The 15,340-nt window shown below is 45.4% G+C and overlaps 1 protein-coding gene and 1 long non-coding RNA gene across 4 annotated transcripts in view; one reads left to right on the top strand and one right to left on the bottom strand.

Moving 5' to 3' along the window:
- PPM1H (protein phosphatase, Mg2+/Mn2+ dependent 1H) overlaps positions 1-15,340 on the bottom strand; it is a 259,081-nt gene that overhangs the window by 23,733 nt on the left and 220,008 nt on the right. Inside the window, exon 9 of one of the 3 annotated variants that reach the window (XM_053895781.1) lies at positions 12,614-12,715. The exons of the other annotated variants lie outside the window; for them this stretch is intronic. Within the exon in view, the coding sequence (XP_053751756.1) occupies positions 12,695-12,715 (21 nt within the window). The 3' untranslated portion in view covers positions 12,614-12,694. Of the gene's footprint in view, positions 1-12,613; positions 12,716-15,340 lie in introns of those variants that run through there. 3 annotated transcript variants of the gene reach the window in all.
- Positions 10,267-13,858, top strand: LOC109270416 (uncharacterized). Its single transcript, XR_002081517.2, has 2 exons — positions 10,267-10,388; positions 13,677-13,858. It is a non-coding gene; the product is annotated as an uncharacterized LOC109270416 (long non-coding RNA).

Below are 15,340 nucleotides of genomic sequence, written 5' to 3'. Positions count from 1 at the left end.
CAGCACAAAACAACAAAATAGCACACGCCTACCGACAGAGCCCTTGGAAAATGAGCTCAAATGAAAAGCAGCCTCCAGGTACCAGGCCTCTGCGGCCTGCTAACTGCGTGGTAACAATTAGCTAATGGCCCGGTGCACGGCCCACACAGAGGAGAAGAGAACTCAGGGGTATACTGGACTGGCTTTTAACATTTTCTCAAAAGGCATATTCACTTTGAGGGTAGAAGTTTACATTCTAGAGAAGGCACTGTGCCTCATGAGGCCAAATTAAGGAAAACAACAAGGGGGATCTTAAGCTTACAGCAGTCTGGAAAGTCCCAGATGCCAGAATTCGATCCTCAGGGCACTCACTGAATTCATGTGGTCCAGTTTTCACTCTATAGAGGCAACCAAATCCCTTTTGCTTTAATTTGTTGTGACTCCTGGGCGCCACAAATGTTAGAGCAGTGCTTCTTAAATGTTAATGTGCCAGGAATCAGCTGGGGATCCTGCTAAAAGGCAGAATCTAATTCAGTTCTGGGGTGTGGCCGGAGGCTGCCTTTGCAGCTTACTTCCACGTGATGCTGATGCTGTGGGTCCTTGGACTGCACTCTGAGTAGCGAGGCTGAAGAGAATGCCTACTGGCCCATTTGCAAAAAAGGAAATGTAGGCCTTCGTGGCCTCTGTGATGCCTACACAGACTGTCCTCTAGGGCAGGCTTTAGAGAGGACAGCAAATGTTGGCTCTGGGCTCCCAAGTTCAAGTCCTGGCTCACTGTGTTATTATTTCCAGTATGTGATGACTTTGCCTAAGAGAGACTGCTAGCTTCTTACTGGGGTAGGTCTACAGTACATTTCTGTGAAAATCTGAACTCCACAGAATAAGAAATGTTACAGGAGGTGGGGGAGATGATGTCAGGTGCTCCAGTTCCAATCTTGCGCTTGTAGCTAAATAGGAGATTCCATCTGCCTTCTAGCGCCTTCTAAAAGAAAGATTTCTAGGTCTGAAGATAACATCCATTTAATTTCAGGACTACCCTGGGTTTGGGGTGCCAGAATCGTTTCAAGTGCTTTCTGCTGGCCAAAAACATGTAGAGATCTGAGCTGTTTAAGCTTAAGTTATCCTGCCCACTACTCAGCTGGAGATCTAGCCAACAGAATGGGAGTGGAACGATAAACAGAAACATGTTACAAAATGCTCTCTTCAATTCCATCAATAAATTGAATCCTTCCCTAATTCCGCTATTCACATTTCCACACACAGTTCTCTAATGCTGTTTCACTAGCCAACACGAAAATCCTTTCAAAACCATTCTCGAAGTATTTTTAATGTAAATAATAAAAAGCTGGTCTCAACCCTGTTCCCCGAGGCACTCCCCAATTAACATCCTTTTAGGTTTTTATTGCTACCCTTTATTTCCTGCCCTTTAGCCAATTTCCAAAGGACTTTGCCAACTTTCCACTTACAACTCGTGTCTTGTACATTAACCTGTAATGCAGAACATTTTGTGAAAATGCTCTCAGAAAAACTGGGCTGCAGCACAAGACAACCCGCTTCACGCCCATCCTCCCTGGCGGCAAGGGCTTCAAAGGATTCTGGCGGGCTCTGGAGTCCTGACCTCCTCTCCCTGCAGCTGTTGTTGGCTCTCCTCAGTCAGACCACACTCACCTCTCCAAAGTCCCCTCTTCAATTCCGTAAATAGCATCTTGATGTTCCAGGAAGCCTCACATTAAACTAATGGGCTCTGAGGCTCCCCCGGACTCAGACACCAGGAAGAGAGTATCCCAGGCCCCAGTAGGGGCGAGGTGTTTAAGCAAACGCCTTTGTCTGCAGGAGAGCTGGAGAACAGAGTCAGGGCTTTGTGTGACTCCTTCCCGTGTTCCCAGCTGCCCAGAGAGGGAGAGAAAGGCCACAGGAATCCTTGAGATCCTTGCAGTTTTTCAGAGTGATATAATTTGAACCGCTGAGAGACGGATGGAGCCTGTGTGGGTCCATCTGCCCTCCTAGAGCCGCCTACGTGTTGACTGAGCACTTACTATGTGCCAACTACTCTTCTAGGTGCTGCGGGTACAGCTGTGAACAGAAGTGACAAAGTCCCTCAGAGCATCTAAACTAGTAGAGAGACAGACCCACAGACCGCAATGTCAGAAGCCGACAGGTGCTCTGAAGAAAAGTCACAGTAAGAAGAGTGACAAGACAGTCCTTGTAGAGGACCTCCCTGGGAAGGCACTGTGTGAACAAAGATCTGAACGAGTGAGGTGATATCCCAGAGTCCCTTCCTGTGCTCCCCCTTCCTTCCCTCAGGGACCTGCCAACCCTCTGGGTCCGGTTAGATTGGGGGCTGCAGTGCCACGTGCAGCTGCCAAAGCACTCCTGAGGCAAAGCAACCAACAAGCAGCCTCGCTTTCTCTTCCCTGGTCCGCGCAGTCGCCATCCTCCACATCCCATGAGCACGGCATTTGTACCTGCCAGGTCCACGTGTCTGTCTCTTGCACAAGACTGGTTATTCTCAGATTTTAATGTGCTGCAGAATCGCTTGGGGTGCTAACTGAACAAATTTAGATGCAAGGGGCCACTCTTTAAACGTTCCGAATGTGTCAAGCTGCACCCAGGCACCAGCTTATGTGGGCAAGGGCCAGGTCATTCCAACGCAAGTGGTGGGGGAGCCTAGCCTCGAAGACACGGTCATCGGCAATAAGCTCCTCAAGGGGCAAGGTCTGAACTGGCCTGTTTCTGTCCCCAGAATACAGAGCATTCGGTGAGCAATCAATAAATAACCAAGAGAAGCATCTGCCTCATCGGACACTGACCCTTGTTCTGCTTACAGCGAACACCCCTTCAGGTGGTCACCTTCTCTTCCTTCCCAAGATTCAACTTCTGGAGGCCAGAGACCCCACTTTGCATTTCTTCTGTGGGCCTAGCACTATTTTTTCAGAGTAAATAACAAGAGACCTTCAGGACATACTTACTGAGACAAAGAATAAATGAGAGGAAGGGAGGAAGAAAAATAATTCCACGTAGGAGATCTAGTCAGAGGACGCTCTAATATGGTGACCCGGCCGATTTAGTTTTTTACCTTGGACACTTCCAAGCAGCCACCCAAATCCCACATGCTGATATTGGACACAGGTAGCAGACTCTTTCCTTTTCTTCCCCTGTCCTCACTGGAGCTGCTAACAAACAAACTCAGTGTAAGGGAGTGGGCAGGAAAGAGTCTGGGGGCACAGAAGAGCCTTGGCTAATGTGCCCCTGAAGGAGCCAAGTGCTGACTGCTCTCGCAGGACCCTCGGCTTCAGAGCACTTAGAGACGTCCTTAACGTCATCGCCGGGCATCTATTTGCACAGGAGCCTGTGAGAAGCGAGTCTTTAATCGAGTACTTCTACTCAGGGCTCGGCTGCAGGCTGCTGCTTCAGTGTTTGTGTAATGTGTGTTCACCTCTTTGCTCTATTACTGATGAGATTTCAATGACGTGTTGGGAGGGCTCACACTAGTGTAAGCTGACGCCAGCTTCTTGAAGCTACTTTAAAAGGGGCGCCTGGGTGGCGCAGTCGGTTAAGCGACCGACTTCAGCCAGGTCACGATCTCGCGGTCCGTGAGTTCGAGCCCCGCGTCGGGCTCTGGGCTGATGGCTCGGAGCCTGGAGCCTGTTTCCGATTCTGTGTCTCCCTCTCTCTCTGCCCCTCCCCCGTTCATGCTCTGTCTCTCTCTGTCCCAAAAAAATAAAAAAAAAATAAAAAAAAAAAAAAAAACGTTGGAAAAAAAAAAAGAATCCATCAGTGGGAATGCAAGCTGGTGCAGCCACTCTGGAAAACAGTATGGAGGTTCCTCAAAAAACTGAAAATAGAACTACCCTCCGACCCAGCGATTGCACTACTAGGCATTTATCCACGGGATACAGGTGTGCTGTTTTGAAGGGACACGTGCACCCTCATGTTTATAGCAGCACTATCAACAATAGCCAGAGTATGGAAAGAGCCCAAATATCCATCGCTGGATGAATGGATAAAGAAGACGTGGTGTGTGTATATATATATATACATACATATATATACATACGTATATATATATATGTATGTATATGTATATATATATATACATATACATACATACACACACACACACACACACACACACACACACACACACACACAATGGAGTATTACTCGGCAATCAAAAAGAATGAAACCTTGCCATTTGCAACTACGTGGATGGAACTGGAGGGTATTATGCTAAGTGAAATTAGTCAGAGAAAGACAAAAATCATATGACTTCACTCATACGAGGACTTTAAGAGACAAAACAGATGAACATAAGGGAATGGAAACAAAAATAACATAAAAACAGGGAGGGGGACAAAACAAGAGACTCATAAAAATGGAGAACAAACTGAGGGTTACTGGAGGGGTTGTGGGAGGGGGGGATGGGCTAAATGGGTAAGGGGCACTAACGAATCTACTCCTGAAATCATTGTTGTGCTATATGCTAACTAATTTGGATGTAAATTTTAAACAATAAAAAACAAAAATATTTTTTTTTCAATGTTTTTTATTATTTATTGTTGGGACAGAGAGAGACAGAGCATGAACGGGGGAGGGGCAGAGAGAGAGGGAGACACAGAATCGGAAACAGGCTCCAGGCTCCGAGCCATCAGCCCAGAGCCTGACGCGGGGCTCGAACTCACAGACCGCGAGATCGTGACCTGGCTGAAGTCGGACGCTTAACCGACTGCGCCACCCAGGCGCCCCAAAACAAAAACATTTTTTAAGAAATCCATCAATTCTTCCATTTGCCAAATCTCAGCCGCTTCTCTAGGATGCCCTCACAGCTCTTACAGCTGTATCAACTCAGCAAATTCTCCCAACCCTTTTTCCTTTTGAAGTACTCAGGGCAGGCCCATGAGCCCCCATGGCTGAGGCCTGGCTTTCTGAATGGCAAGAGCCCTGCCTTGGTTATAAGAAGCCCTCACTTCGGGTCTCTGCTTCCAACCAGCTTTGGGACTTGAGATAAACCACTTACTGTCTTTTGCTCTCAATTTTCTCATCTCTGAAATCATTGTTTAAAAATTGGGAAAAAAATGCGAGGACACCTGCTCTACCTATTACAGCTAGAGCCAGTATAAAGGTCAAATGAGATAATACAGACAGAAACCACAAATTCTAATGTACCACATGGTATTTTTTTTTTTTTTTTTTTTTTTTAATGGCACCCATCTCAGGGCAGAAGACCTGAAAGTAAAGCAGCTGGGGGAAGGAGAGGAGTAAGAGTCAGGGCCTTGGGGTTCAATTATAAGTCTCATTTCAAATAACAGGGATTGCGGCTCTCACTAGTGTTCTTAGCAGAAAAGCCAGATGGTTCCCAAGATAAAGGATGCCAAGAGGTAGTAGAAAATGAGGGCACAGAGTCTTATCCTCTCTACCCCATGTAGCCAACCACGAAGCTCAACCTATAGAACTCTGAATATGGCACCTGTACTAGAAAAAAAGAAAACTCCAGCATATTCCCTGTGGTCCTACAAGCCAAGTCGATTATTTCAATGTTAGCATTTGAGCAAGCCACCAAAATTGCATCCAGAGTCTCTGTTGCTGTGATTCTACCTACACTATGCCACGAAACACATACTGAACTTGGTGGCGAAAGATGGGTTTGAAACTCACTTCTCCTTAAAATTCAGGCAAAACCACTTTGGTTATTCATGTTTTCAAGGTCCACTGACCACCTGCTGGGAATATAGAAAGAAGCACTGATTCATCCTATGGAGTGCTGGGGAGAAGAAGTTGAATCATATACCTTACACCTAGAGGGAACACCTAGGGAACTAGGGACCAAACCCTGGGGAGGTGAGAGGAGGGCTGGTGTGCTTTGGTGGCTTTATAGAGCTTGATTTGGCTATAGTACTGGACTTTCACTGAGGAATGGTGAGGGATGAGGCATGACCTTTCACATCTTCAGTGTCTCCCTTTGTGGAATGAAAGGTTAGGACTAGGTGGCCACTTCAGATGCTTACGGCACCAATGTTCTCAGACTCTTTCATCATAGGATGAGTTAGGGCTGGATGTGACTGGCCACATGACCTCAGAGCACCTGACTGCAAATGCACCAAGGGACATTTAAGTATTGTAAGTATGTTGGCTGTTGGGGCTTTGGGTGTAATTTTACATCTGAAATATACCACCGATATTCTTGAGGGTTTGCTTTTTCTATTGTAGTCTACAGACAAAATAAATATTCGATTTTTGAGGGTGGATACCACCTAATAGCTAAAACATTTCTAAGCCAGCTAAAATAGTAGGTAGCATGAAAAGAGCCTGAAACTGTACCCAACACCTAGTTGCTATAGCATAAGTCTTCCACTGTCTCCTTGTGAGGCCAGTACTTTGCAGCTCGGTGAGCTAAGCTACAGGAAGGAATCTCCTTTACATGCTGGGCTTCTCTCATCATCTACTCCTTTCTCTGGGCTTCCAATGGCTTGTGCACCACTGAGCCAAAGGCTCACTGAATGAATCAGTGAATGAATGGGCTTGAATCTAGCTTATTGATCATTTGAGGAATACATTTCTGTTCATTAAAATGTCCACTTATAAAGGTCAGAGGAAACCCCAGCCTGTGAGTGAAACTACATGGGTGCAGTGTAGGTGGGTTAAGTCATGTCTAATCCAGTGACAAGGCACACAGAGTGATCATATGTCCCTGTTTGCATGGGCTAGTTTGGGTTTGTGCTGTTTTCCCAGCATAATTATTACTAAAGTCCACACTGACAGTAAGTTATATATGATCACCTAATGAATAATTAGTGAAATGACTGCTATTTTTTACACGTGTAGTTGCTACTGCTGGCCATTGGGGACTCAACATAATCACATAACCAGAGTGTGTTCTTACTTCACAGGACTTCGCTCAGAATGGCAGGATTTCAGAGAGCTCAAGTGAGCAAGAGAGCAAGTTACTATGGACCTTGCCTTAGGAGAGGAGACACAGTCACGCCTGGTGGGCTCTGGGGCACCTGGTGGGTGGCAAAGTCAATCCGACTGATCGTGGTTCTTGTGAAGCAAGTAGCGCAGGTCTCAGCAGACCTCTGTGCACGTGGAGAATGAGGTATGTAGTATCCCTAACCTACCAGTCTGGCGCTGAGCCGTGTGCACTGTAAGACTGAATCACCCAGTCCAGGACTGGAACATGGATGTATAATGAACCCATGCGGGGATTATAAAACTCAAGTTCCTGAAGCACAGTGAAGAATGGCTTATGACCGTATTATTTAAAGAGTGGTCTTTGGATCACCTGCTTGAGAATGGTCTAAAAATGTGAAAACTCCTAGGACCTACTCTAGACCCAGTGCCTGAGATTTTCAGGAAGTGGATTCTAGGGATTTGCTTTTTTTGGGGGAAACATTACTTTATTCAAATACCAGGCTTATCACACATGGCCCAAGAACACTCAAATGATAAACCAGATATACACAGATCTTAAAGAGTGTAGTGGTGGCCACCGAGATGTGGATGTTGTTTTATGTTGGCAAGAGCATAGGCATGCATTTTTTAATATATAATAAAATCTGTTTTTATTTTTAGTTTTTAATTTTTTAAACTAAAATCTGCACCCAGCATGGGGCTCAAACTCATGACCCTGAGATCAAGAGTCACATGGTCTACTGACTGAGCCAGCCAGGCACCCCGGGGTTGCATTTTTAAACAAACTTCTCAAACTGTCCTTTTGTGTATAATGCAATAAATTAATGCAAAAAAGGATACTGCATGTTTAACTGAAACATTCAGGTGAAATGATCATTTTTCAGAAGGGGATCACAGGGAAACAATTTCTAAGGAGAAGAAATATTTGACACAATATAGAGGTTGCCTCCCTTGTGTGACCATAAATTTTATGAGTTGCCAAGCAAGATTTTTTGGTGTCAGAGTAAATGTCAAATTCTGGTTTTATCCAAATGGCTGGTTACTTCCCAAGGCACTTCCCAATGGAAACAAGCCGTTAAAATGTCACACACATGCATACAAGTGATTCTTACAGCTAGAGAGTTAGCGATGCAGATGGAGGACAGGCTAAGTCAGGAGGTCTTCTCGTGTGTGTAGGTGCAGTGGCACCACAGACAAATGAAAGCTTCTCTACACTCTTAATACGATTCCCCCACCTTCCCCAACGTTTTCAAGGTGGTGGTGGGAGAGGGGGGAGGGGAGCATACATCACCCCAACCAAGAAGAAAGATGCACGAGATACTGGTTGAAGGGCACAGACTTCCAGTTACGAGACTAGGGATCTAAAGTACAGCATTAGGACTATAATTATATATAACCTGTATATGCTGTAAAACATACATACACTATATAATATATACATACGCTATATAATACATATATATATATACATACACTAGTATATATACACTAGATACATAAAATACATATACACTAGATACATAAAATACATATACATAACCTATATACAATGACTTTACTGTATTATATACTTAAAAGGTGCTAAAAGAGTAGAGCTTCAACGTTCTCACCACAAAACAGAAATGGTAGTTACAAGATGTGACAGAGCTGTAGTGGTAATCATTTGGCAATATACAAATATAAATGCATCCAACCAACACACTGTATACCCTAAACTTATATAATGGTACATGTCAGTTCTATCTTTAATAAAACTGGAAAAAGTGGGGCATCTGGGTTGCTCAGTCAGTTAAGCGTCTGACTTTGGCTCTGTGAACTCACGGTTCGTGAGTTTGAGCCCCACATCAGGCTCTGTGCTGACAGCTCAGAGCCTGAAGCCTACTTTGGATTCTGTGTCTCCCTTGCCTCTGCCCCTCCCCCACTAGTGCTCTTGCCTTTCTCTCTCCCCCAAAATGAATAAATATTAAAAAATTTAAAAAATAAATAAATAAAACTGGGAAAAGAAAATTCTCAAATACCACTGTCCTAGACTATCAGAGTATCCTTAGGTAGAACTCCTCATTTTTCCTTTGTAAGAGTATCTGTGGTTTCTGAGGCTGAAATTTACAATCTTCGCAGCTCTCTTTAAAAAAACTGAATACAGAAATAATTATGAATACAAACATAGATACTAATGTGTTTCATTCAAGAGAGAAGAAACAGAGACAAATTACTAAACCATGGAAAATGAGGTGTCTTTCTTTTGAGAAATGTTTACAAAGAAATGATTCCTGACTCTAACCTTGCTTCTCCCCCCTACCTAGAACATTCTTCATGCCTTAGAAACAACCAGAACTCAGTAAGGACTGGTCCAAGTGAAGAGCCCTGATAACTTATGTTTAACTAGCTTCTTTGTAAATCTGCCTCCATTCTGCAAACTAGATTACCTCTGTTGAGTAATTAGTTAACTCATCAACTTATTATTAGTTTGCACGGGAAAGAAAGATGATTATTTCTCTAATCCTCAAGTTTTCACAGCAGGGAGGGCACATTCCCCACCCCCCCAATTTGTTTGTTTGTTTGTTTGAGAGAGAGAGAGAGAGAGAGAGAAAACACGTGAAAAAGGGAGAGAATCCCAAGCAGGCTCTACGTTGTCATTGCAGAGCCTGATGCAGGGTTCAGTCCCGTGAACTGTAAGATCATGACCTCCATGACCTCGGCTGAAATCATGAATCAGACGCCTAACTGACTAAGCCACCCAGGCACCTGGTGGGGGGAGCTTCTACAGGCAGGGTGTGGTATGGAGCCTCCAAGATGGGCACTGTCAATCCCGGCCCTCCCTGTACAAGCACACTGCTCCTCTCTTCCAGAGGTGGATTCCAATTCCCCTCTCCTCAAATGTGGACCAGCCTTAGTGATTTCCTTGGCCACTAGCATGTGGCAGAGGTGATGGTTCTAGGCCTTCTGAGGCCAGGTCCTACAAAGTCCTATAACTTCTGCTTGGCACTCTTGAACCACTCACTGTTGAGATGTTTTCTCTCAGAATCCAGTTGCCACACTATGAAAAGCTGAAACCCCATGGAGAAGCCATGTGGAGCTGCCTCAGCTTGACTCTTCAGCTGCTACCTGCCCTCACTTGCCAGCCATGGGAGTGGAGCCACTTTGGACTTGCAGCCCATCTAGCCTTCAGATCCCTCTAGCCCCAGCTGACATCCAGTTGTGCTGTGTGAGACTCCCAGAGAGAACCACCTAGCTGAACCCGTTCAACTCACAGAACCATGAAAGGCAATAGCATACAAAGACATATAATACACTGTTCCATCAAGACTCCATGTTCCGGGGTGGTTGGTTTTGCAGTCCCCGAGGGCACAAAGGCATTATATTGTGATGTGTCACTTCTAGGCCCTCTCCCTCTGTGGGGCTGGGGAGAGGGGATGGGGCATGGAGTCCCCTGGAGTTTTCTCCCTGGTCTTGACTTGTCCATCACAGCACCTGTTCCCTTTGCTCCTGTCCTCTAGCAGGTAAATATTAGGCAGACCACTCTCTGTGGGGTGGGGAGAGGAGAGCCCACAGCTATCCAGGGCATACATTTAATCTGGGGGGTGGAGGACAAGAATAAGAAGTCCATTCTGGTCCAAAATCCGTACCATGGTTTCTGGTCTAACTTTATACTAACTATAAAGTTAGTTTCATCCCAGGCACCTGTGTCTATGTTTTTAATTGCTCAGAAAACTCAGAGGGAAAAAAAAGCATAAAATTAGTTTTCCTCTCCGGACCTCCACAAACAGCATTCTTCCCTTTTCTTAGGCTAGAGAACAATTTATTTTTAATTTTTAGAAAATTTCACCCCGCTTCATCCACTAAATCCAGTCTGCCATCAGTTTTCATTACATTGTTTCTTTAAAATGTCTCTCGGATGTACCTCCTTTTCATTTTCCTGGTCCCTTCCCTAGCTTTTGTCCTCCTGTTACAGTTTCAGTTCTACAGCGGTCACCCTGTTTGCCTCTCTGCACCCCCCCACCCCTGTCTACGTGCTGTGACAGGCCCCCACCCCAACATTTATCATGCTGCTCTCCTTGCTGAAGCCCTTACCTACTGCCTTGGGTTTGGTTCCAGGCCCTTCAGAATAATTAGCTTTGTTATAGACAATAGCCCTTCAAGCTATCTTCCAAACCCAGTGACCCCATAAGGCAGATTTTACTTCATAACAGACTCACTCCTGGTTCCTTCTTATTCTTGTCCTCCTTCTTCGATTATGTAGTCCTGTCTCCCTCTTCTGAACTCCCCTCTTCTCTTAGGAAGCAGGAATCACAGGGTTTATGGCTGATTATTCTATTAGTCCCCCATTCCAACTTGTCCCAAAATTCCTAATGCTTTCGAGGACATGTTCCCTAGTGTGATCAGTAAACACTATTGGACTCATGATCTCTACGTATAGAGCCAGTGAAACTTCGTGGTCTTAAGAGGAGCTAGGAGCTAATACTTATTATGCCACGTTCTGGCTAAGTACTTTATTTATATATGTTATTTAATTTGTTCCTTGAGTTCCTGTCCTCTTTTTATTGAAGAGGAAGCAGAGATTTGGGTAAAGTACCTTTCTCAAGGTCACCCAGCTGGCAAGTGAAGAGACAGAGCTTGAAGTCAAGACTAATTACCAGTCTGAGGTTTTAAGTTCTACATTACACCACCTCCCAAGGTATTTTTGAGGGGAATTTTTAAAACCAGTTTATCCTACTCTACCACCTGAAGATGATTACTGTTACTGTTTTATTAAATTTCCTTCACGCATGTATTTGTCTACACATGCATGTAACTTCCTACCAACTTATGATCACACTCTTTGTATATACAATCATATTCTGTTTCACTTAATATAGTACAGCTTTTTCCCCTTTCATTATGCACTGATACTGTTTTTTATACATTGTTCAGACTGCAGAAAGTACACAATACAATAAAACAGGCTCTTTCCCAAAATGGGACTTTGGCTTGGAGTATGAAAAGCTACCAAGAATAAGGTGCTGTCAACAATGAGCTCTTCTTTTTATTTTTTAAAAGTTTATTTATTTTTATTTTTGAGAGAGAGAGACAGAGCGTGAGTGGGGGAGGGGCAGAGAGAGAGGGAGACACAGAATCTGAAGCAGGCTCCAGGCTCTGGGCTATCAGCATAGAGCCCAATGTGAGGCTCGAACTTACAAACTGTGAGATCATGACCTGAGCCGAAGTCGGAAGCTTAACCAACTGAGCCACCCAGGTGCCGCTCCCCAGCAATGAGCTCTTAAATACTGTTCATGTTTTCATGAGAGACAACAGGGGAGGCTCAAACAAGACAGTCATTCTCTCTTAATATGGAAGTGACTACTGGGAATCCCTAAGTGTAAAGCTTTCCAGAAGCTGACGGGGAAGGAAGACTAGTGTTTCCTGACCATCTCTGACCCTGCACCAGACCTAGTACCAAGCAGGTCCACAGATTTTTTTTTTAAGTCTATTTATTTTTGGGAGAAAGAGAACACAAGTGGAGGAGGAACAGAGACAGAACACAGAATCAGAAGAAGGCTCCAGGCTCCCGACTGTCAGCACAGAGCCCAACACGGGGCTCAAACTCACACATTTCAAGATTATGACCTGAGCCTGAGTTGGACACTTAACCGACTGAGCCACCCAGGTGCCCCTCCGCAGATGTTCTTACTTGCTTTTCCTAGCACTTTGTGAATACAGGCATGTTCACCTCACCTGAGGGAAGGGGAAGGCAGACTAAAATAATGCAGGTCACGTGGGCATTCAGATACCGGAGTCTAGGGTCTTCCTTCTCTTGGAGAAGGCAGTTTCAGATGAAAGAAAAAAATATCTAGATGAAGAAAAGAATGAGCTAAATGAGTCATCTGCAATTACAAAAACCCGCTGACAGGAATGTTGAACACCAGGGAAAAGAATAAGGAAGCCTAGAGAAAACCGGGCTCCTTGTGGTTCAGTCTGGCAGGGAGGGCGGGCGGGCGGAGGCGGGGGGGGGCGGGGGATGCAGAGTTGAAGATGGGGGTTGGCTTTGCAAACTGGCCTCCACTCTGAAAAAGACACTGTTCTTCCAAGGGCCCAAAAGGGGGCTCAAGGCAGTCCCGGAGTGCAGGCGGGAAAGCAAGTAACATGAAGAGGAAGGCTAACCCTAGGGAGGGCCTGCTACAGGTCAGAAAGGGCCACGGAGCAGAGAGCATCTGCAGGTTTAGGCTGCAGACCTTCGCCAAGGTGCCTGAGTAAGAGCACAGCAGGAAGTGCGCTGGACTGGGGCGGGGAGGAGAAATGCTGGAAGAGAGGCAGCTGCGAGTCTGGGCTCCAGTGCCTGAGTTCCCGGATCCTTTCCTTCCCTCCTTGAACTCTTTCAGGATAGTATAAGGAAGGTGAACTTTGATGTGCTTCATTGAGCAGGAAGATGGGAGACCTGGCTGGGGCTGTTTCTCTTGCTCAGGAAAGGCTGCATCTCATACTGTGACACAGAGAAAACACAGTGCTGTGGACCAGATGAGAGTCAATACGCCCCCACATTCAATGGTCAGGCCAAGGCCTGGTTGGCGGGGGCCTCTGGTGGAATTCAGTTCTCGGCCAGAAATCCCTGCCTTAGACCTTGGAAGACAGGAGGGAGGTTCAGCAAACCTGGCGGCCGCTCTTTGGGTTTGGCAAACTCGAGATTTTTCCAGCGCCTTGTGTTTCAGTGAAACCGAAAATGTGTCTGGCTAGAAACCCTTCTCTAATTTTTAAACCCCTGAGCATTTTTTACGTAAATCTGATACACATGTTTTTGTCTTATTTTTATTTAGCTCATCAAATCGAATTAGGAGCTACAATGATGAAGGGAACAATGCTGATTTCCAAGAAGATTTTGGAGACTTTTTACTTAGAACTAAATCACATTTTCTCCCCAACTGTTAAAATTACCAGACTGAGCTGGATTTGAAATTTAGAAACCAAATGTGAAATAAAGACCCATGCTTGGCAAAGATGCAGCATAGCAGGGGAATGTTTTTAGGAAGTCACAGTTAGAAAGCCAGGGTAGGCGTGGGGTGGGGGGTGAGGGGATGCAGGCAGGAAAGGAGGTAGTTACTCTTCATTCGATGGTTTCGATACATTTACCCGGTTTCCACGCTCCCCAAAAGACGCCTGCTAGCCACTGTCTGGTGTCTGACTTTATCACTACCACCCAAGAAAGAGGAGTTTCTGCCCGAGATTGGGAGTGAGGGGGGTCTCCTGTGTCGGCCTTCCACACTCCTCCATGGTAGCTGACTCCAGATGCTCCGCCCCTTCCCCCTAAGCTCCCCCTCCCCGTTCGTGGTTCTGGCTAAGGCCCCTCCATCTGGAAGCATTTAAAACGTACAATGATTTTAATCTCGTGCAAAGGAATCTTGGGATCTACACTACATACCCATTAAGCTAAATTATACGTGCACAATCTTATTTTGCACAATTCTGTCTGGCCCAGGTCGGCACAGACAGGTTGGCACGCTAAAGGCTATTACTGTCTGTCCCAATGACTTTCTCCACTACGCCATCATTTTCTACAATTTCAGTCCAAGGCCAGTAGTGTTTCTTTGAGAAACTTGAGCCATTTAGGTCCCAGGACAAAGATTCTCTTCAGAGACCCTTGAACCTTGACTCAGAGGGTCCCTTGGACACTATCCAAAGAAATGGCTTTGAACTCAGCTTCTCTCCCCTACAGACCCGGATCAAATTAGACTGACCAGGTACCATCTTGTTACTTAATAACTACAACCTTGGGGGAGTTATTTCACTTCCTCGCATCGCAATTTACCAATGTGTGAAATGGGCACATTAATCATATGTACCCATAGGGTTGTTGTGGAGGATTAAATGAGACACTGTATGTAAAACACACAGTAAGTTGTCTGGCCCAGACTAAGAAGTTAATAGATGTTACTGTTATTATAAAAACGACATTTTAGCGAACTCTACAACTTTTCTAAGAGCACTTACATTTTTCCAGAGGTGGCCGGTTTCCTTTCAAACATGCCTACCTGCCCAATCCCTCACCAAGGCTGAACCATTCAACCCAATTCCCTGCAAACCAGCATCACTCTAGATAAGGGACATGAGGTTTCTGATCAACCAACTGGGATTTTTCATCAGTCCCCAGGCAGTCTTCCATGCATGCCCAAGTTCTAAACCTACAGCCTCTTTTTTGGAGCCATGGTAACAGAACAATTAGAGATCTATAATCTGCATAGAAATCATTCTCCTTCAAACCAAACCAAACTTCTCACTTTATCTAGAAAGCATAGGTATCTGTGGAAGTGGGTGAGAAGGAGGTTTTCACTCTGCTTTAAGAAGCAACATGAGGGGTGCCTGGGTGGCTCAGTCGGTTAAGCGGCCGACTTCAGCTCAGGTCATGATCTCACGGTCCTTGAGTTCAAGCCCCGCGTTGGGCTCTGTGCTGACCGCTCAGAGCCTGGAGCCTGTTTCGGATTCT

The sequence above is a fragment of the Panthera pardus genome, unplaced genomic scaffold (genome assembly GCF_024362965.1).
Source record: "Panthera pardus isolate Hobbes unplaced genomic scaffold, ASM2436296v1 HiC_scaffold_6, whole genome shotgun sequence".
NCBI lineage: Eukaryota > Metazoa > Chordata > Mammalia > Carnivora > Felidae > Panthera > Panthera pardus.
This window is presented reverse-complemented; position numbering and strand designations above follow the sequence as displayed.